Source organism: Paramormyrops kingsleyae, chromosome 8, assembly GCF_048594095.1.
Source record: "Paramormyrops kingsleyae isolate MSU_618 chromosome 8, PKINGS_0.4, whole genome shotgun sequence".
NCBI lineage: Eukaryota > Metazoa > Chordata > Actinopteri > Osteoglossiformes > Mormyridae > Paramormyrops > Paramormyrops kingsleyae.
In genome coordinates this window covers 10,202,492-10,225,706 of record NC_132804.1, presented here as the reverse complement: position 1 = coordinate 10,225,706, position 23,215 = coordinate 10,202,492, and the positions used below count along the sequence as shown (strand labels likewise).

At 48.6% G+C, this 23,215-nt stretch overlaps 1 protein-coding gene across 4 annotated transcripts in view; it reads left to right on the top strand.

The window, feature by feature from the left end:
* The window catches only part of pax7a (paired box 7a), a 55,815-nt gene extending 37,161 nt beyond the window's left edge, over positions 1-18,654 (top strand). For 3 of the 4 annotated variants that reach the window (XM_023837291.2, XM_023837289.2, XM_072715169.1), the window contains 4 exons: positions 1,078-1,243; positions 1,325-1,521; positions 13,896-14,145; positions 15,848-18,654. In XM_023837291.2, coding sequence (XP_023693059.1) covers positions 1,078-1,243; positions 1,325-1,521; positions 13,896-14,145; positions 15,848-15,963 — 729 coding nt within the window. In that variant the 3' untranslated portion in view covers positions 15,964-18,654. The remainder of the gene's footprint in view (positions 1-1,077; positions 1,244-1,324; positions 1,522-13,895; positions 14,146-15,847) is intronic. The other variant, XM_023837290.2, reaches the window with a different exon arrangement.
* The last annotated feature ends 4,561 nt before the right edge of the window (positions 18,655-23,215 follow it).

Sequence of the window (23,215 nt, the reverse complement as noted above, 5' to 3'; positions counted from 1 at the left end):
TCTGTCTGTCTGTCTGTCAAAATTCTCTTATCTTAGTAATGTTCCTGTACGTGTTCCAAATACATTTTTAAGAAAAATGTTATTCTTTCAATTTCATATTTTTTTTTTACTTTTCTGCAGTGGTGTTAGGAAGATACTGCATGTTTTAAAATGTGTGTGCGCGTGTGTGTGTGTGTGTGTGCGCGTGTGTGTGTGTGTGTGTGTGTGTGTGTCGTCGTCCACAACCTGTTCTCTGTCCGCCTTCATGGGGCACAGCGGCCCGCAGGTTCACAGATGCACTCGAGATGTCTGATGTGCGCCGCGGGGGTGACCTCTGGCCTTTTCACGGCTGCCCTTTCTGATGGCTCTCAGAGGGGATCATTTACAGAGATCACAGCCCGGGCCTCTTAGGAAGAATAATGACCCCTGGCCATTTCCCTTGGGGTGCGCGGCCCCGCACCACACTGAGTTGCAGTTAGGCGGCTCACTGCTCGTGTAGCTAGTTTGCGCCGCTTGCCCAGTATGGGGCTGGTTTTGTCCCTTGACTTAGTCCTTTTGATGACCCCATTGCTATTCCACATATTTGTTCTGTTGTGTCTCTTTCTCACTAACTAGTCAGAGGTTCGTTCACCAGTTAATTGGTCCAGTCATGTGCAGGCAGGGCTGCTCCTCCATCACACCAAAGTTACCATTATCAGTATATCTTATGGCGCCCTCTAGTGTCTGGGCCCCTGGAAGTCGTGGATGTGCGGCTCTGTGTGCCGGTACTAGAGAATGACAGATTTGTTGAGGGTGTGGGGGGGGGGGGGGGGGGTTCCACTTGGCAGGCTTGAAAAGCTGTTGTTTGGTCATAGAGCTACAGGACATAGAGTTGGCCTTTGGATCAGGCCAGATCTTGACTTCTGGCTGATCCTGCCAATTGCCAAACGTTTACCATCACCACTCCCCCACCCCCCCATTACAGGGTGAAAACTTCAAGGGGGGGAGGGGGGCACTGGCAGTGGAGCTGGCATAGGGCACCACATCGGCTTTGGCTGCTACTGCTGACACCCCCCCCCCACCCTCCACGGTTGACTCCTCCCTTCCTTCTCTGTCCAGGTGTGGTTCAGCAACCGGCGAGCCAGGTGGCGCAAGCAGGCAGGAGCCAATCAGCTAGCAGCTTTTAACCACCTGCTGCCAGGGGGCTTCCCGCCCACCGGCATGCCCACTCTGCCAACGTACCAGCTGCCCGAGTCATCGTACCCGTCCGCCACTCTGTCTCAGGGTAGGATACCTGGCTCTGCACCCACCACACAACTATTCTCTGCACTGCCCTCCCACTGATGCGAACTATCGCCCCCTGCAGACGTGAGCAGCACATTACACCGGCCCCAGCCGCTTCCCCCCTCCACCATGCACCAGAGTGGGCTCTCGGCAGACAGTGGCTCCGCCTATGGTCTTTCATCCAATCGGCACAGCTTCTCCAGCTACTCGGATACTTTCATGAGCCCCTCAGCATCTACCAACCACATGAACCCAGTCAGCAATGGACTCTCCCCACAGGTAAGTCTAGTTCCAACAGACAGGGCAAAGATGCACACATTGAATTAGCTAAATGCCCCCCCAAGTATGATGACAACGGTCAAGCCATTTTTATACTCATATTTTATCATATTCAGTATGAAGCACAGTGACACCCAGGGTTGAAATATGCAATTAACAGATTTTCTCCTGCTGAGACAACTGTTGCCCTTCGTATAACCAATTAACAATGCAGGTTTATTTTTTAATGCAATTATTTTCCAGTGTTCTCAGTAACTGGAATAATTAAACAATTGAAAAATTATCACCAAATTACATTTTATCTGTATTCTGCTGAGCTTGGCAATGCGATTGTGGCTGTAGGTTCCCAGGGAAAGAGTAAAATTGAATTCTAGCTCTGAACAGCAGGGACAGATCTATGTCTAAAAAAAAAAGATAATAAAACATTTGAATTTATTATGCTAAGCTAATGAGAACATGCACCTAATCTTCTATAACCAGGAGATAAGAGGCAGCAGTTGTATGGTGTTATTTTGCCTGAAGTAGGAGCTGTTTGGCTCTGAGCAGCCATGGCAACCACCAATCAATATGAGTGCCGGAATTACATCGTTTGGCCTCTAGGGCGGCGCACTTTGGCATTCTGTGGCAAAAGTCCAATCGTGAATGTTGAGTTCATCTTTTTGTGTCTGGCTTCCCCAGGGAGTATAACCAAATGTAGTGCATTACTGAATGTAATTATATGTCATTGGCACATAATTGGGTACAAATCAATAGGAGGAACTAGATTCTCGCGTAATTTCTGAGGTGTGTGCCAGTGTGCGAGTTTTATGCTAATGTGAGGGTCCTTTTATTATAAGAAAATGTGTTGGGGGTGGGAGTTGAGAGGACTGTATGTTTTCCTCTCTGAGTACCTTAAATAATAAGATGAGACCTTCCACTGTGGGTTGATTCTTAAACACAAAATATAACAAAAAAATATAAATATAAAAATGAGCGGCACTGATGCAAATCGCTGGCGAAGAATGAATTACATGCAATTACCAGCCAATACCGGGCAACCTTGCCCCCCCAAGCAGCAAGGTCTGGCTAACAGGCAGAAAATAAGATTGAAATGGTGAGAAAAGAGTCGAAAATGAATTTCAATGCTGCATTTGTCCGCAATTACCCCCTCGTTCACACGTGTTTTATTGGGAGTATTTTATTTTTGTCCTCCTCCACCTTCCTCCTCCTCTTCAAACATCTCTCAAAACAGATTGGAGACATTCTGGTATAGCCGTCTTTCACTGGGGAAGAAAGAATTAAGGATTTGGTGACAAAAAAAAAAATAATAAAAAAGGAGATTTCTGTCCTGCTGGAGAGCAAAGGGATAACACAGGATTCTCGCAGCGTGTTTTGGCTGCTAATCGTCATGCTGTGGGGGGGCTTAAATTGCTAATGCCCCCCCAGCAAACCGACCATTTAACAAGGAGTGCTGAAACGGATCCGCCCTTTGCAGTCTCCCTCTTTTCAGGGGATGAGACAGTTATAAACCTTTCATGTTTAGCTTGGCGGATTTGAGCACCAGGTACAGGGCAGGGGATTACAGCACTTGTTGATTAATTCCCCCCCCTGCCGCCCCCCCAGCAATTAATGGGACTGGTGGATCTTGGTATAGTCCTTGTGCTGTTTGATGGAGACATTTTGAGTTTGATTTTCATAAAGGCAGTGAGTGCAAACTGGGCCATAGCCAGAATTTTTTAAACACTGAGTTAGTCCTTCCTAGGTGTGCCCTGCAATGGATTATGGGTATTGGAGTTTCAGAATAAATACAGAGATGGAAGATACAGGCATGGGAGCTTATTAAGTAATAGCTTTATGACGGGGGTTTGTGATTTGTGAGGGTGTTTGGAGCCGGTGTTCAGTGTGTGAGAAGAACCTCAATACGCGTGTCTGCAGGCCCCTGGCCTCAGAGATTAAAACTGTCCTTCCCACTCACTCAACCACTGCCCCCCCCCCCCTTCCCCCGCCCAAAACCCACAGACAGAGCCATGTGGCTTTCCCATCAGCCTCTTATTGTGAGAGATAAATGTGGCCACTGACAGGAGAATCGCAGTTAAAACCCAGCCTTTCACAGCATCAGTGTGCATAAGCCACCCCCCATAGCATCCGGTGCCATCACTTTCACCTCTGTCTGTTCATATATCAGCCTCCCTCGCTGCCTCTCTCTCGCTCTGTGGCGCTGCGTCTTTGTGGGGAAGGCAGCTGCCCTTTCCTGTTTCCCTGGAAGCGTGACCAGTGTTAGGCACATCCCCTTTTAAACACTCAAACACAGGCACGCTTGAGATACACATAGGAAAATCGCATGTAGCATTCTGATCCGCCAGCCTGGAGATTCTCCAGAACATGGAGTTGGTGAAAACCAGACTGGACCTGTACTGGGCCCAAATTGGAAATAGACTCGGCCTTAGTATCCCTCTCTGCTGAGTATTCTGTGATAATAATGTCACATTTATATAGCGCCTTTCACAATCCCAAGGTCGCATTACACAAGGGGGAAAAAATCAAATCAGTAAAGGAGGAAGAGACAGTAGAGAAATGTTCATGGAAGAGAAATGTCTTTAGCTCAGATTTGAAGATAGCAGTGATTGAGAGATTGTGGAAGAGAGTTCCCCCATCTGGGGACCTGCGATGAAGGTCACAGGTAGCACTTCATGTTATTATTTCGTAATATTTACCCACAATTGTGTACTTTACCTATTTATGGAATCCCACTGGTGATATTAGATTAGATTAGATTAGATTGACTTTATTAATCCCACAATGGGGAAATTCCTTAGAAACAGCAGCAATAATAAAAAAGACAGTATAACAGGATCCATAGGATCAGCAAAAATAACAATATAGGAACAATATAGACAATAAAAACAATAGAAAACAATTTCTAAAACTGTATAAATATATAAGTAAAAATATAAAGAAAAAAAAACATATACACAATGCTAGGTATATGGATGAACAGCTGCTGAATATATATATACATACATACATACATACACATATACATATATATATATATATATATATATATATATATACACACACACACACATATACAGGGATTATATATACCGATTATATGGCCACTGCAGTGATGTGTTGTGAAGTCTAATAGCTGTGGGGAGGAATGATCGACGGGATGATTACCCCACCAAACCAGCACCAGGCCCAGACGGTGCCATGTAAGGGCTGTGATCCCAGCTTGGTCAGAGGAACCTACTCCTTTGCATGTTGTTCAGCTCACTTTTCATGGACTGCGTTACAGTAGCCGAACACTATAAGGGAAAAGGGAAAATGTCAGCTTGGTGGAGCTGATTCCCACTGATTTTACTTAGTATCAGAATCGGCCATGTATTTGTTACAGAGTGTTAATCAGGAGTGATTTTAGTTCATCAGTTGACGTGGCTGGCTGTGGGTCTCTCTTCCACTGGAATTCCACTACGGATTAGGAACCTCTCCAGTGAGGCCAGGGGTAACATTTTTATCAAACATTTGAACCTGTAACAGGAGAAATGTGGAAGGAGTGCAAATTCTGTGAATGGGGTGTGTTTTTTGGACAGGGTGTGGCCCAGATGCTCCTCAATATATGAGCCATGCTGTCTTGTAGTCATGCTGGGTCCTGAGGGTGACTATAATAATGCCTGATGAAAAACAGGCAAAAATGTATTATTTTTACAACAGTTTAATTAAGCATGCAAATGAGTGCCTGTAGATTTTCGGAACTTTTCAGCTGCTAGAAGCAGCTAAATTGATGTGGCCACCCAGGATATGGGAGGCGAGGGTAACCCAAAACAAATGGGCTATTAAACCTACTGACAGTGCACGTTTCATACCCCTTTTTTCACGTGGTTCTTGGAAAATGCTGCAAGCAAATTGGCCATTTTCACCATTACCATATTATATGGGCAACTGCAGAAAACCTGTAAAATAAACAGCACCGGGAAAGGTGTCCCTTATGGGTCGGCTAGTTTTTACTGTCATTTAATGCAGGAGGCGTGCAGTAGCACTGCCAAGTGCTGCCCCGTGCAGGAACAGCTCCAAAGTTCATGCTGCCATGAAAAGATGTTGCGTAGAAATACAAACCAGCACAGATCTGCCCCTGACGTTCAGAAGCCTGACACTCTGCAGTAAGGCGCTCAACTCACACAGATACCGAACTTAAAACCGCTGGAAACACTCAACCAAGCAAAACCACAGGCTTTTAAAATTGTGATTAAATTGCTCATTTTCCCTTAAATTGTCTGGAAAATAATTCATGATTAATTAATGATTAAATCCAAACATATAAAATATAACTATAGGATAGAACATGGAGATGGAATCAATATAGATATGCATGGAACTCACAAACATTTTTATAAAACCTTTGGACATGCCTAAAAATTACTTTTGCACAACTTACATGAGCAATGTATGGGTCATTTTATTAGGTACACTTAGTACTGGGTAAGACCCATAACTGCTTCAGTGATTAATGAGCTATTGTTCAGAGAAGCTTTTCATTTGTGTGTATGTGGCCTGGCCATTCTCCTCTGATCTCTGTCATGTCAATTTTGGCCACAGGAATAGCATTAACTGGGTCTTTTTGTCCATCACGCCATTCTCAGAAACTGTAGACACTGTGAAAATCGCATAAGGGTGGCTCTTTCTGGGATGCTGGAACCTACTGCACATGGCTATGGCATGAGGCATCTCCGCCATCCTAACGCCGGGCCAAACGGAAAGTGGAGCCCTTGCCTGCTTAGCGGAGCAGGCTGTTTGGATTGGCAAGCGGCTCTGCCTAATAAACTGGCCGCTGAGGGTGCATCGCTTTAATAGTGCGTTAAAGGGAATCAGGGTGTATCAAGTGTTAATGACGCATCATTTTATAATCACCCTGTCGTTAGTGTTTCCACGGCCTGTGGCAGGCACGGAGAAACGGAGCAGAATTTTCAGGATGAGTGGGTGTGCGGGGGGGAGGAGGAGGTGGAGCTTGGAGCGGAGGGGAAACGACGGCGACTCCCTGCTGTGGTGGTGGGGAATTGGAGCTGGGGGGGGGGGGGGGCGGGGAGCGGGTGCGAGCAGAGAGGCACAGGGGATCAGAGGCGGCGAGCCACTGCTTTGCCTTTGATCTGTGTCCCCAGGCCTGCCCGTCCGCTCTACACACGCTAACCGGCCTGTGCAGTTCTCCCACCGCGACTGTCTGCTGCAGATAAGGGGGGGGGCGGGGAGGGGGAAATATGCTGCATGCCCCGCCCCCATTGCAGCGGGATGAATTCTGGCTAAGGAGCCTGGGCTGGCCCAGTCTAACATACATACATACATCTGGGTATATTTTCATATGTGTGAATTCACGTGCAAATCATGCATATAAGCAGATATATGTAAACATGAACAGGAGATATACTAAAACCTTCAATAGTGTGTTTCCTAAAGGCAGTGACTCACTGAGGTCATAAATATGAATGAGGCAGTACAGAGTCTGCGGACGTGTGCCACATCCACTGGGGGGCCTCGGCGAGCAAAAAGGAAGAGTGTGTGAAATTAAAGACGTTGGGGGGGGGGGGGGTGTCATTAATTAAGACATTTCATACAGATACTGTATCAGTTTGGCAAAACTGCCACAAACATGGTTACCCAAAAACTGGGGAATTTTAATCAACCACTGGCGAGTCACTGTAAGCTCTGTAGCATTCTGCTAAAGCGCAGACTGTCAGTCTATTGCTGGATGTGAAGGGGACACATTTCCTGGGTCTGACAAAAACAGATAACAGCAGCTTCCAGAAGCTGGTACAAGGAGATGCTGCATAGTGAATGGGCCATGTCTGTTCTGGGATGTGGTCAGGGGGGCTGAGATGGCCCGCTCTGCATGGAGCGCCTCCTTGTGGCAGTCAAAGGTAATGTTCTGACTGCAGGCTGGCAAAGTCACGGTTCCCTTCCCTGGACAATGGCTGGTCCATCTGAATACGAGTGCATCTTGACATGCTGCGAGTGGACTTTTCTGCAAAGTGGGGGGGCTGTGGCTCCACGATAAAACAACCGGCATAGGCCGGACTGGTGGGGGGGGGTGGGTCTTCCTCCTTTATCTCTCCCGGGCAGCCGACGCGAATTTTTCGGCAAATCCCGGAAGACCGGCGCTTAAGCAGAGAACAGGCAGGGGCCGATTCGCACGCTGTCTGTCCCACGCAGCCCAGTGATGGAGCGACCCCCCCCCCCGTTCAGGGATGAGGGTGGGCTTCAGGTGCTGGATATGTGATTCCATTATGTAGGAGGATTTCAAATGGATTTTACTTTGATTTCACAGTTTGTGAAGAAACTGGGGGAAAAAATCTGTTTCCTCTGAATAGAACTCTGTCTGTATAAACATAATCCATGTGAGTTTTTGTCACTCATCATCGCAATTTATATTTTGCATATGAGGAATCCTGATTACTGTGGCATTTAAGTGTGCCCCCCCTCCCACCCCCCTCAGGTGCTAATTGTTGATGACAAACTTAACACACAGTTAGCAGGTGAGCGTGCTGGGGGGCCTAGTTACCCCTGACAACCAAACTCCAGATGAGGGGTCACCGGAGGCTGGGGGGTGGGGGGGGGGGGCAATGCCCACATATGCTTTCTGTTAGTTCCGGATGCCACTGTGGCAGGTGCAGAGGTGTGATTGATGTCCCGCTGGCACACTGCCGGCTCCATGGCGTTCGCCTTAACATCCCTCCCTGGTTCTGAGCGGACCTGCTTGTGAGCTTCGGATCAGGCCGGTCCTGTATTACTGTCTTTGTCAAATCACGCGTCTCAGGTTCACCTTCCTGACCGCCATCTCGCTCTCCCTCTCTTTCTCCTGCTCCTCACCTCTCATCGCCCCCCCCCACAGAATAATAATATAAACTGTAGTTAAGCCCCCAGCTGGCCGACTGCAGCGTCAGCCGGCTTCTGTCCCACCCCCAGCTGCGAGTCATTTCGCTGTTTATTTACATCTAATTATCAGAATGAGGTGCTGATATTAACACTGTCAAGAACAATTTGACCTGACATTTCTCACTGCGGCTGCTCCTCGCCGCTCTCAGCAAACAGCCCCCCCAAACCCCCCCACCACCCAATTCTCGGCCAGCCTCACGTCACTCCTGGACGTCGCTCATGGGATCGTGGGCCCTGCCGCCAAATCGTTAAAGCAGCAGGGTTTAATTTCACTAGGCGCAGGAGCCAGGTGAGGCTGGGTGGGGGGGGGCGCTGTTCCTGGTGGCTGAATTTATCCCGGGGCGAATGAAGTGCATTGGCGCTGCAGGATAATTGGATCGGGGTGCACACGTTCTTCTATCAGACCACCGTTCGTGGCATTAACCCCCGGTTAGCGCCGAGCCCTGCTAACAGTCTGGGGGGGGCTTTTCTCCAGCGTCACGCATGGGCGGCCCTCGATGGGCACCTAATGGGGAGTTAAAAGCCTCAGGGCTCATTTTTTCTCCACGTCTCACCTTTGTTTTGTTTTTTTTTTCCCATTTCTGCCCCACTGTCGAGCCACTCACAGACCTCACACGGGCTGTGGGGCCCCTTTCGGACTGGCACCGGGCCCCGGGCCCCGGCTGACATACAGGGTCTGATAATCATCCGCCGCTGCATGTCCAGGCTCCTTCCCTGTCGCCGCTAATGCAATGTCTAATTGAACGCAATTAACTGCCTCGTGCCCCCCCCCCCCCCCCAATGCTGCCATCTCCAGGCTGTTTTCTAGCCCCGGCTTTATCCTCTCCTGCCTCCCCTCCTACTGACCACCCCCCTTCCCCCACAGCCCCTGTCGGATGTCGTAGGTCGCTTTCGATTAACGTGCCGCCAGCCAATTAGCTCGCTGACACATGGCTGGGGAGGGGGTGCCGCCCCCCAGTCTGTGCCCCGCCCCCTGCAGACCATGACGGGGACGGGCTAATTGAATTTATGCAGTCGTCCTTATTTTTAAATGGCTCCCTTTTGCAGTGTTGCGGGGGGGGCGGGGGGGGGGGTACCTTGTGTGGTGACCTCGCAGCTGTCCTTCTGCTGGTCCCAAACGGGGAGCACTGGAGAATGAACACTAGTGGTACCTTATATAATCATTCAGAGCTAAACACTGTGATTTAGTAAGTCAGGGAGATGTTTAAGTTCTGAGGCGCTTCAGCGTGTGTCCACCAGTGACGCCGAACTGCACTTCCTGTGCGATCACAAGCATGCGGAGGTGCGGCGTGTTTCCTGAAAGGTGCTGTAAAATTACTCCATGCCGTTTGCATCTCGTGCCTGTGGAAATGTTAGAGAATGAGGTGCATCGGCAAACCGGCCAGGCGCGTGGACTGCTTGTGTTTGTCTTCTTCCCACTTCCCCCCCCCCCACAGCCATGACCTTTGTTAACTTAAAGGTTCCCCCTGGGGGCTTTTGGTTTGGTTGGAACCCTCTGTGGCACTGTGCTAATCCAGTCCCGCAAAGATAGAAGGAAGTGTGAAGAGTGGGGCCAACTGGGGGGGGGGGGGGTGTCCCTATCTCCTCTGCAGACAGGCGTGCCCCCAGGCCCTCCTAAAGCCCTCCACCCCCCTCCTGTCTTACGCTCTCCTTCCTTCCCGTCTTTATCTGGCCACTTAAACGTCTATAGGAGTATGAGGAAATCCTTCCATTTCCCGGTGAATTTTGCAGCGGCCGTGAGCAGAAGCACAGCTGCATATTTATATAGCTGCAAATTTTAACTGGAGGAATTCAAATTTAGCACTTTTAAGCATGGAACAGTGCAGCCCAATCTGGGCTTTAAACCTGCAACTGAGACTGCAGCCTCAGTCACCGAGCAAGCTGTTACTCCATTCACACGTGCAGTGCATGTGCACAAGTACACTTGTGAGTGTGCATGTGTGAGGATGGGCATCTCACTGTTCTATCTGCAGTTTCTCGGAACTGGGGCAGTGTGGGAGGAGACTCTCCAAATGTTGTAGGCCTGAGGTCTCAGGAAGGCCCGGTTGTTGATTTGTCAATATGATGTTTATATAACACCAAACTTTCATTTTCTTCTGAAAAAGACCTTTTATAAAGGTGACTAACAGCCCTTCAGGGAGGCCCGTCTCAATGGTGGATCCGTTGCAGTGGTCGGATTGAAATGGTCCCACACAGGCCCGTTAGCACGACGCTAACATCCAGCTGGACCCGTTTCGTTGTTCTAGCACAGAAACTTAACAATGAAGCAAGTCTCATCGAACATTTCTGCAGACAAAAAAAAATGCCATTTCACTTTTAGGGAAATTGGGATGCAGAGGAGAGCCTCTTGTTGTGTGGTGGTGAGTGTGGATTTATCTGAAAGGACGCACATTGTATCAATTCACGGTCTTCTCGAAAATACCGCCCCAGGCTCCAGGCTCAGAATTCGAGAGAATTAATTACTTTTTTTTATTATTATTTATAAAGTAACCTATCTGCAGAGAGAGACGGGAAGTGCCCGGGGGCGCTGTCCTTTAAGAGCGAGTCCTGGCTCGTATTATCTGCTCTGCCAGCGCCCATGAGCTCGCCAGCCGACAACAAACAAAAAAATCGAGCCACTGAGAAGGGGGGGGGGGGCATTATTGTGAAGGGGGTTGGTGGGGTGGGGGGGGGTCTATGAGTAAGGGAAGAGGAGGGCTGTATGAAGTGGCTGGTTGTCAGGATGCCTGGGGTGCTTAGGAGGGAACAGGATTCCACTTAACAAGCCTCCATACCCCATCAGATAAGTAGGAGGCTACGTTACACTCGGGAAATGAGCATTGATTTTGGTTTACTGCCCCCGACATGGCGGGAAATGACAGATCATCAATATCTGAGTCCAACTGCAGGCCTTGAGACTGTAAAGCTTTCGCTGTGGTTCGCCTCGGGCCAAGAGGACACCCCAAGGTCAAGGTCTACCAACTAGAAGAACCAAAGTTTGAGAGGAAAAAGTAAAAAAATGGGAGAATCTCCTTCAGATGGAGGTTTTAGATCATGGGATAGTTGTGGAGTGTAGTTTAGATGAGGGGTAATTTAGTTGAGTTTAGATAGTGGGGTAAAATTGATGGTTGAGTTTAGATGGTGGTTTGTACAGCTGTCAAGGCTGATGTCACAGGTTCTGTTTCGTCATGAAGGCTTCTCACGTGAATGTTGGAAAGCAGTTGGGGATACATTTGGTTAAACCTTTGTATTGAGTCCAAATCTCATTCTGATTCAGCTTCTGGCCCTCAATTCTGGTGTGAACGTGTCTCAATGGGTCTTGCCTGTTTTTCTATCCAGCTGAAATAGTTTTTATGCAGACATGTAAAGATGTATTATGGGGAATTGCGGACTGCTGTCCTCGCATGAATCCGCTTCTGGATCATCCTATCAGCTGCATTTTGCCATGTCTCCTGGTTGAAGGGATGCGGTGGAGACTGTGTCTTCATCTTCACTCAATCTCGATCACTCAGGATGACACTAGCCCGTAAATCTGAGCCTCTTTACGTCTGTGGGTAGGGCTAACTAGATTTCACGAATTCCCACGTCAGATTAAAGCTGGGCCATGACTAACAAGAACAACAACCGAAGTCTAGGAGTCGAAAGCTTCATTGATCACAAGCTCTAGTTTGGGAGGAGGGGTGACACAAAGGAACCCCCCCCTCCAAAACACACACAAATCCCAAGCTACCTCTCTGACCCCGAGCCTTGGGTCATGGCTCTCGCCCCTCATTCAACAAGAAGAGTCGTAGACAAAGACTTATGCTCCAACCCCCCAGCTCACTAATCCAGCTCCTAATCAGATGAAGTACGAATCTCTCTAGTGATGCCTATTGCAAGGTCTGCTTCCATGGTCTGCCTACATGTTTCTCATCATCCTTAGGTGGTTTTTTTGTGGCATGTTGGATATACCTGACCAACAATTCTCACCTCAATCCTCATGGCTACATGTGAGCCTATCAGTGCACTGGATCACCTCTCTGGAGAAAACTCATGCTAAAGCAGGATTTTACCTCCACAGAAGTACTACAGCAGCACCCATTCCGCACCCTGGTAGCCTAACCCTACGATTGCTGGGCTATGTCTATGTAAACTACACCACCATCCTTTGACCAGAAAGTGGTTCTGTGGTTAAAGGGACTCTTGGTTGAATGGTTGAACTTTGCCCAGGACCCTGATCTGGGATCAGCTTGTTCTTGTCTAGATCTAACCTTCAGACAAGTCAAGGGAAATGCCAGCTGGGGAGAACAACAAATCCAGAACTAATCCTATATCGGCATGTACAGGGCCAAAGGCAGCAGTGTTTGACAGCTAAAGGCTGAGAAGTGAACTCTTGTGGCCTTATTTACCTTGGCGAGTGAGGGGGTGGGGGGTGCATTACACAGGTGGAAACAGACAAGAGCTCAACTCATCATCACAGACGGAGTGGCCAAAGCATTCACTCGCAGACTTGTGGGAGTCTAATATGTTTTTCTTGGCTGGATCCTCCCCGCAAACCATGTCTGTATGTTTTATTATGTGACACTGCATGCAGCGTTGGTTCTTCTTTGTGGATAGACTCTTTTCTAATTTCTTTTCGAGGTGCCGTTGGTAGGTTTTTGCTTAAATATTAAATCTGAATTAATTTGTAGTGCTTTACAGTTAGTTTGGCACAGTGGCTCAGTAGGTAACACTTTCCTCACGCCTGTGTAGTTGGGATGTAAATGCTGCCCCAGCACGATGTGTGTGGAGTTTACGTGTTCCTCCTCTGTGGGCAGACATGCAGTTAAGCAAACCGGTGTTACTAAATCGCTCTGAAAGCCTGTGGCCTGTGATGAGCTGCCTCCAATCCAGGACCCTCATGTGCTGGATAAGTGTTCGGAAGATGGATTTGCAGTTATCTTCAAATTTATATTCCAACTGTACAAACACTGTCCTTCTTTTTTTACTAATTAAAAAAGTTTAAGCATATTTATTGGTTAAGAAGTTGAAATGACATTCACAGGGCCAGACCCGCCAGGAGTCGGGGAACATTTGGCTGAGAGAGCACATTGTATGTTTAAATCCCGGTCCGTGGGGAGGGTTTAACGGGAACATTTATTACTCTCAGTCCCATTACTATTCATGAGCTGGAGGGCCCTGAGGACCCAGGGCGATGACAGCCATTCCCTCGGTGGTTGTTGGGACATCAGCCTGTGGGGGGGGGGGCTCGTTTACATGTGGCCTTTCAGAGGGGTGGAGCGGTGAGGTCATGTGGGTTCATTGCACGGGGTAAGTAATACAGATGATTGGCAGGGGTGATTCTGAGCAGGCACTTTTCTGGACGACCCCGTACAGCCTCCTTTTATTTCAAATGTGAGTGGCAGGACCCAATACCTTTGATTCTCAGTGTGATTTTCCTGCCGTACAGAAGTAATGTGAAGTTAGCTTCTGGCCTGGCAGAACTGGCTAACAGGGCCTCCCTCCCCCAGGTGATGAGCATTCTGGGTAACCCCAGTGGCGTGCCCCCCCAGTCCCAGCACGACTTCTCCATCTCGCCCCTGCACGGCAGCCTGGAGGCCTCCAGCCCCATCTCGGCCAGCTGCAGTCAACGCTCGGACTCCATCAAGAATGTGGAGACCTTAGCGTCCTCCCAGGCCTACTGCCCCCCCACCTACAGCGCCACCAGTTACAGCGTGGATCCCGTCACTGCCGGATACCAGTACAGCCAGTATGGTCAGAGTGAGTGTCCCCTCACGCCTTAATGAGATGTTTTCAGCATCCATTTCATTTTCATCCATTTTACCTTCTCCTTTAACAACCCTTCCTTCTGTCTCCACAACATTCCTCATGTCTCCATGACCTTTCCCAACATTCCTGGTGTCTAGATTTGTGTTTCCCTTGTCTCCATTAACACTAACTGCATGTATATGCAGAGTTGGGTAATTCAGGTCCAGAGAGCAAAAATGGTCTAGACCAAGATTTTGTTTCAACCTACCAGTTAAGTTCTCTGTGACTGTGACTCTTCATATTCAACTGGTTGGTTGAAAGAAAATCTTAGTCTGGACCTTTACTCTCTGGACCTGAATTACCTACCTCTGCTTTGCTAATATATAGTAACTTCAGGCTTTGTAACGGAGCCTCATATGAGTTACAGTGTTTTTTTCCTTTGGGGTGAGAGACGCCCCATCCTTCTTGCCTTACTGCTCCCTCACCCCTCCTTGACCTGCCGCTCGTCTGCCCCCGCGACCCCAAGCCCCGTTCAATCGCAGCGTTAAATTGAAGCCATGTGAGGTGTGAGGCTGGCCAGTGACCTCTGACCCTGGGCATGACCCCGCCCCCAGATTAAACCCCCCCGACCCCCCCTGTACTGAGACGCCACATTCCGTGTCCCAGTCCACAGCACACAAACACACACACACACACACATTCAAAAACACAGCCGTTCCCTACTAACACTGAAATGGATTTTTTTTTGCTGTTTTTTGTTAAACCCACACAGTTCACATTTTCCTATCTTCATGTGAACTCCCCATTCATTTCTATGGGGAAAAGCTCTAAGCCTAACCCTAACCCTAACCCCTACCCAGCCCTAAACTCAAGTAATCAAACAAAATACACAACATAGACATTTTTAGTTATTCGATTGCAATCATAGACTTTTATAAAATTGAGGTTATCCTTGTGCGGACAGTTCAGAATAACAGGTTTTTTATCACATTGTGGGTAAATCTGGTCCCCACAATGTACTAATTGCAAAAACACCCCCACTGTCACCTCCTCCTTCACCACCCCTGTGTCACATGGTTCTGTCTGCCATCTTCTGTCCCATCCATCCCCTTATATATCACATATAATTGCAGAGGATGTAGGTGGCGGGGGGCTTAGAGGGAGGATGTGACCTGTCGCTTTGTTTACGTTCCTTTATGACCCCGAAAGCAGTAATCGAAGCAGTTGTTGGTAAAGAGAGGGAAGCAGATGCACGACTAATGATGATGGAGTTATGGCTGGAGGGGTACCAGAGATGGGGTGGGCAGCCAGGCGGGAAAGACTGGGGGCAGGCGGGCGCGCGGGCAGGCCGTGAAACCTGAGACGACAGGCTTAACGAAGAGTGGCACAGACGCCCCCCCCCTGGGAGCAGTGTGAGGGACACCATGGCGACACGCTGAGGTGGCACTGGCTCTCGCATCTCCCGGGCTGTGCCAGTCTATGGGGGGTGGGGGGCGGGGGATTTGGGGCAGGGTGGCAAACAGAGAACAAGTAGGTCAGGGAAGGGGAAATGGAAAAATGAGAATGAGTGTTATGTAGGGAATGTAATCCTGACAGTCTATTGTGTGCATGCATATGACATGTAAAGACACGTGTGTGTGTGTGTGTGTGTGTGTGTGTGTGTGTGTGTGTGTGTCTGAGTTTTTCATCGCCTCATTTGTGTTTGGATCCACAGCAGCCGTGGACTACCTGGCCAAGAATGTGAGCTTGTCCACACAGCGGAGGATGAAACTGGCCGACCATTCCGCTGTCCTGGGACTGCTGCAGGTGGAGACTGGGCAGGCCTACTGATTTACGTCTCCCCCAAGCCAGCAACCTCTCCTGTGGCCCCAGGACACGCCCCCCAGCAGTGGTAGAGCGACTGAGGGAAATGTGTGTTTCTGTATGAGAGAGTGTGCGTGTGTGTGTCTGTGGGAACTTGTTTAAGCATTGGTCAGTGCAAAACAAAAAAACAAAAAAAGATCCATCCAGTCCAGTTGCTGGAGGGGTGGAGCCTGAAAGCCACACCCCTCCCCCTTCTGACCCCACCCACTATCGATGATTAGCCCCAACCCCTGTGACTTTCTTAGCCGGCACGCCAAGAACCTCTGGTTAGGGCCCTTATGATAATAATTCCTGTTGTTTTTCATTATCGTTGCCACTGTTTTGGTTGTCGTCATTTTTGTTGATTCGTTTTGGTTTTGTACGTTGCTTTTTTCTTTACTTGACCTCGTTGTAAAGCGCTGGTGGCTCACAGGAGCCGGGGGGGGCCAGGGGGGCAGAGACGCAGAGGCCCCGTGACACTGTCTCTCAGCCATCTTGGACATAAGCGACTCGACTTTCCCGCACAATCCCAATTGTCACATTCCACAGAAGGACTTATGTACCCCCAGCTTGTGTACCCCCAAGAACCACCCCCCCCACATGTGTTTGTAATGTGAATGTTAGCCCCCAGCAGATCTTCGTTTGACGTAGTTTGATAGAGCACAAAAGATGGACCTGAGCACTTCGATTGACAGTTGCCGTGGGAACAAGGAAGTGCCCACGAACCACAGAGCGGCACACCAGGCCCTCAAGGAGCGCTGTCCGGTGCCGAGGTCTAACTGCAAGCGCCGCGAGTACCGCCTGAAACACGAAAGACTTCCGATTTTAAATAACTGTTCTTAAAACGCCTTGTTGGATGATTTTCCTTCCTTAACACCATTTCTCGAAGACCGGTTGTTACACTGGATTCTGACTTCATATGCATTCCAGAATGTTCCTCCAGCATCCAGCAATGGCAGTACTCCCCTAATGTGATCCCGGACATCACCGCTGGCCACAGACTGGTTGCAGTCCGGATCGGGTATAACCCTCTGCTTCGAGAACGTTAAGGACCAAATACAGCTTTGGTCCCATCAAATCCGCATTATGCTTTCCAGTTGGCATGGAAAAAAAACTGTAATAAATTTTTTTAAAAGGAAAGTAAATAAAGCACATTGGTGTAGCACTCGTTGTTGTATTGGACATAATCTATTTAGGCTTGTAAATGGACCTGTACAATAGACCCGACAGATTGTGCATCGTTTGTTTATAAAGAGTATGTTTTATACTAAAACATGTCCTGTGGTAGACTGAGTGAGGAAAATGCGAGCGTGACTGTGTGCTTTTTCTTTTTACATTGCCTAATTGTTTTTCTTTGTTTTCTATATTTGATTTTCAGTACGATAGGTTGATGTTGTTTTTAACAAGATCACAAAGTCCATGCCGGGAAAAAAGGATTTAAGCAAATGTCAAAATGAGTCTAATTGCAGTCATACAGTTGTCTCAGTGGAAGTGCAGCAGCCTCCGTGTTGGGACCTGGCTCTCAGAGTGTCGCATTTACTGGTGCAGCAGCCTCCGTGTTGGGACCTGGCTCTCAGAGTGTCGCATTTACTGGTGCAGCAGCCTCCGTGTTGGGACCTGGCTCTCATAGTGTCGCATTTACGGGTGCAGCAGCCTCCGTGTTGGGACCTGGCTATCATAGTGTCGCATTTACGGGTGCAGCAGCCTCCGTGTTGGGACCTGGCTCTCATAGTGTCGCATTTACGGGTGCAGCAGCCTCCGTATTGGGACCTGGCTCTCATAGTGTCGCATTTACGGGTGAAGCAGCCTCCGTGTTGGGACCTGGCTCTCATAGTGTCGCATTTACGGGTGAAGCAGCCTCCGTGTTGGGACCTGGCTATCATAGTGTCGCATTTACGGGTGCAGCAGCCTCCGTGTTGGGACCTGGCTCTCATAGTGTTGCATTTACGGGTGAAGCAGCCTCCGTGTTGGGACCTGGCTATCATAGTGTCGCATTTACGGGTGCAGCAGCCTCCGTGTTGGGACCTGGCTCTCATAGTGTCGCATTTACGGGTGCAGCAGCCTCCAGCATGGGGCCTTCCTCAGCCCACAGGCAGACTTTCCTAACCTGTGTATTCTTCCCTTGCGTGATCCCGTCCGCCGAACATTCCCATTGCCGGCTCCCCCTCCTCTCCAAAATAGGCCTTCAGAGTCAAAACGAAATAGGCCTTCTTCGACATGTGGCATGACCCAATATGCCGCATCTTCAGAGAATAAAACCACCCAACAAAAGAAAAAATGACAAAAAAAAGATCCAGGCTATATTTATTATTATTTTTTACAAAGCAGATGTAAAAAGGAAATGAAATTGATTCTAGCCTATAGTACCAATTTCTGACACCAGTGTTAGATCAACATTGGGATCTTTATTGGAAGACCCGCAATATGCGACCAGTTCGCTAACATGGCCCACCTTGAACCTTGACCCTTGAACCCTGCTTACCTGCTTTTGTTGCCGCTGTGTTCCGATTTGTGACATTTCTGTTCAGCATGTGTGTATATTATCATGGTATAATTTATTCTGCTGTATGAAGTATTAGAGTAGCGGGAATCTGTATTGGTATTTACCATCTTCAGCCTGTTGGTATCCTTATTGTAACACTGGCTTTACTGTTATCAATTAAAGTTGTAAAACTGAAACCAGTGTCCTGGGTCATTCCTACATCCGATGTCCAGTGTTACTTCTGTGTGCTAGAGAGAGACTGACACTGATTGCTTCCCCACTCGAGCCCCTCTCAGACATGCCCTGCCACCCTGAACTTTTCCATACATTACCCGGAGGTGCTGTATGTATAAGTGCAGATGTGTCAATCAGCTGGACCAGACATTAAACAGATTTACCCTTCTAGCTCCATAGTACAAAGTCTGGGTTATTTCTGACTAACCCACTTGTATGGGTGGAGCAGGGAGAATTCCGGAAAGTTGACCGTGAGCGAGTGGGCATGTTGATGACGTTTGTATCATGTGACTGGCACAAAAACAAAAGAATACAAACATCCGTGGATGAAGAAGGAGGGTCGTTTACACAAAGAAGACCCCAACGAATGCGACTGGCTGGAGAGACGTCGAGATTCAGTAACTTCTGTCTGTAGGGCTGTAAACAAAACACTGCGATTCCCGCAGCGAACTTTTTTGTGTCATGTCCCGCCTTCTGCATGCTCAATCCAAGTGCCACCCCTCATCTAAACCAACCAGACAATTTTTAGCTGGTGTGAACACATCTGAAACGGACAGTTTCCAGTTGTGTGTCCCATGTGTGAAAGTGCAACTCCGGAAGATGTCCGGACCTAATTCTCCGGACCATGTCTGAAGTTCACGTGTGAAAACTGCTTCAATGTGTTTCAGACATAAGCCCACACTTCTGTGTCACTGGCCTGCACTAAGTAGGCAGTTTGTTCATTAGCCAACAGGTATGTGTTCTCAGGGAATCCATATTCATTTTTCCTTCACAATAAATGGACCTACAGAAACCTTTTAATTTTGCCGAAGCTTCTTTAAAACTCACAGCAGCTAGATTGCTTCTGCACTCATTCTTGGTTGCATTTCACACTTGCTGTTGATGTTGTGCCCCTGATTAATTTTAACACCCTTTATAAATTCTATAGTTGGAACGTTCCAAGAGAGCAGACTGTTCAACAACGTACGTTTTTCTGACATTGGCCCCTTGATGTCACATGATGCCGGTGTCCCAGGCATAGGTGTGGCACCCCCCCCCCCCGAATCCCCCTTTGAAGCCCTAACCGATTTGCTGTGGGCATTGGGGTGGCCGTTCTGCTCCCCGCCGGCACACAGGCCTTGATAAAGAATTCCCGTTCTGGGCGGGCTGGCATGGGAGGCCCTCGCTGTGCCAAATGGGCACGCTCACGGACTCCCGTAATGGGCTTGGGTCACATCAGAGGGGTGAAAACGACAGAAATTGGACTCCTGAGCTGCCGCACCCACCATGCTAAATGACAAGACGCCCCCCCACTTTCCCCACATGATTGCCAAGTGAGATGCAACCCTCTGCGGATTGAGTCCCAATTTCTCAGAGCTCCTGATGGCCCTTGCCTCTGCGTTTCAATGAACTTTAAATGAAAAAGGTACTTCTGACGTGATCTAAGGCAGCCGGGTGGCTCAGGTGGCAGCAGAAATGGATGGTTTTCTTATGCTTTTATCATGCTCCAGTTAGCCTCCCTCCCCCCCCCCCCACTCTGGACTTCTGCCAGGACAAGCACAGGCCACCCCAGGTTACATGATCATGCCCTTAAAAGGCAGGTAGTCAGCCCCACCCCAGTACCCCCCACCACTGCCCACCATAACTTGGTCGTGGTTGCTCCCTGTCCCCCTGCCCATGGGTCCGAACGTCCCCGCATCACGCAGCCTGGCCGTGTCAGGTTTCCCCTGCCTGTCCCTCCAACAGTCACACACCTGCTCCCCTGTCCCCCCCCATCCATTTTAAAATGAAAGGATTATAAAAAAAAAAGGGGGGGGGGGGTCGAGAAAGTTGCAAATCTGAGCGATCAGCGAGATAAACATCACTAAGGAACCTCTCTAGATTTCCATATAAAAATCCACTCCTGGCCTGCAGACTAATTAATATTAATTAGAAATATGCAAATGAGAGGGGGAGGGGCACGGTGAAAGCTGCATGCGCTCTGTGAGGTGAGGCACATAAAGCCCTTTCTGACTGGGCCTTAAACAGGCGTGACGACTGGGCATAAACCGGCACACGCACAGACAATTTTTGTAGATAATAGCCTATCGCGGAGGATACAATTTAAATTAAAAAATGCAATTTTCACCTTGAAATGAACAAATGATTACAATTTCTATACAAATTAAGGCATCCAGGCAACGCCTCAACACTGGGCCCAGGCCATGAAACTTGACATAATTACCATGAAATACATTTTCAAATATTTGTATTTTGTCCGCCACTTCAAAACACGCGACTTCTGTGCTTCTGCGGTTATGTGATCTCACCTTCGGGGTGGGGGGGGGGGGTACACTAAAAAAAAAAGAGAGAGCGAGAAAGAAGGAGGGTGAAATATCATCAGAGATGAAAATAAAACTTCAGCAGGCGAGATAACGACGTGGAGAAAAATGGGCGGGGGAAAGAGCGGCAAATTACCGCCGTTCAGCCCGGCAGCACCCAGAGCTATCTCTAAAAGCCAAATTACGGCAGCTTATCGGGGCGGGGGGGGGGGGTGGCGATCGCATCTAACAGATATCTGTTTGCGCGTTAGCCTCTCTTGAGCCCAGAAACCTTATTTACCCGCGACTACGACAGGCTTCCCAGTCTGGCCCTGCGGCTGTCTGCGCTTCAGATCCGTGGTTCTGCTGAATTCCCGGGCCTGGCGCTGCCGGTGAGAGACGGAGCCCATCGTGAGGGATTAACGCCGCAGTAACGCCACACTGTCATTGTGCACGACACTGAGTTTGCACAACGGTCCCGCGCTGCATGGCGCTCATTTAGGAGTAGGCCTTGGGACACCCCAGAGAAACACAATGCGTTCCCTGGAGGATGTCAAAATGCCAAAACTTTATTATACACTCCCAGTAACACGCACCCTAACCTAGATCCCCATCCCAAACCTTTCGTCTGCCTGGATTTTTACATTTTTATACCCATGGAAGCAGCACTTGCGTTTTGTGTGTTTATGACATGTTCGGCCCCCTTTTCTTACCCACATATCGTTAATTCTGAAAAGAACCCCCACCCCCCCCCCCACCATAACCCCTGTCTAGCCCTGTCCGGTCCCCTCACTCCATGCTTCACTCCTCACACAAGGTCATACATCACTGTGAAATGCTCTCCCAGATGAAATATTCACTATTATTATTATTAGAACATTTGTTTGTATAGCATTTGCCATTTCAGTTAAATATCTGGCAAAATTCCCTTGCAGCGGAGTGAGTCTGAAGCCCAAATGATCCGTTTCACGACTAGAGGGAATTGGGAGGTTGACACACAGTGATAGTTTCCGTTTCACACCGGCGTTACTGGTATCATCGTGGGAGGTGTCAGCCCAGGAGTCCAAAACAGTCTTGGATGGACGAAAGGTGGTTCTGTTCTGTTCTGCTCATGTGACCCACCTTTTTTGCCTAGAAATAAACAATGGCACCTTGCACTATATAGGTAAATTGGCAACATTATAATAGCCATCAGCTAACTTTGGGGAAAAAAAAAGTTGCTTTTTTTTCTTTGTGCCAAATCACTATCGTGTACAGCTAACTATAGTTAACAATAAAGTAGATATCCTAAAAAAGAATTGTTTGTTTATTCTTTTCTTAATACCACATGACAATCATCAATAGAGCCTGCTTCTGTTAAATTCCTTTTTAAGACAGCGACGCAAAATGAGATCGTTCATGCTTTCGATTGCAATTAATTTCGTTTCTATTTACTGTCTAAATATAAACTTTGCTTTTGTGTTTATTTAGAACATCTCCTGATAAACAGGAGAGCAGACGATGAAGAACAGCAGTCCATCTGGTGAGGAAACCAGCCTTCCTGGACTGGGGAGGGCTGGGACCAGAGGCAGGGGGGGGCTCTTAGCACTGCTAACTCTATGGAACTGCCATCAGACCATGTCTAATGTATTCCTCAATGCCCCCCCCCCCCCCATCCAGAATGGCAAACATCAGAATATATCTCTTCTTAACACCTGAGAATCTCAGCTCGCAGTTTCACTGCAGCATTGATTTCACGTGCAAGACGAGAATGGGGGGGGGGCGGGTGTCCAGCTAAGGTGGCAAGTTCTCTGTCCAGGGCTGAGCATCCAGCACCAAACCTCCCACCCTCCACGTACCCCCGAAAGGACCCCTCCCAAAATGTACCTACAGCCATTGACTTGAAGGAGCTACAGTTGACTTCTCAAAGTCAACCACCCCCCCCACACACCATGAGACAATCTCCCGCCTCCTCTGAGTACAATTATTTTCAATAAGTTGTTTCGTGACTTTGTTTTTCTTTCTCCCCCGTGTGAATCTGTTTCTAAAATTGACGTAATCCGCAATCCAAGCCGCGCACAAAGCAAGCTCTCAATCACCTGCAGCAGCCCTCCGTAAGAGCATCACGCCGCCCCGTCCGCGCGCACCGTCGCTGCGCCAGCCCTAATCTCAGTGACACGCGCGTGGTGCTTCTTCCCACGGCTTCTCGTGCAAACGCGTGCCTTATTGTGTGCAGATTTCCTGCATAAACGGGAAAATGACAACA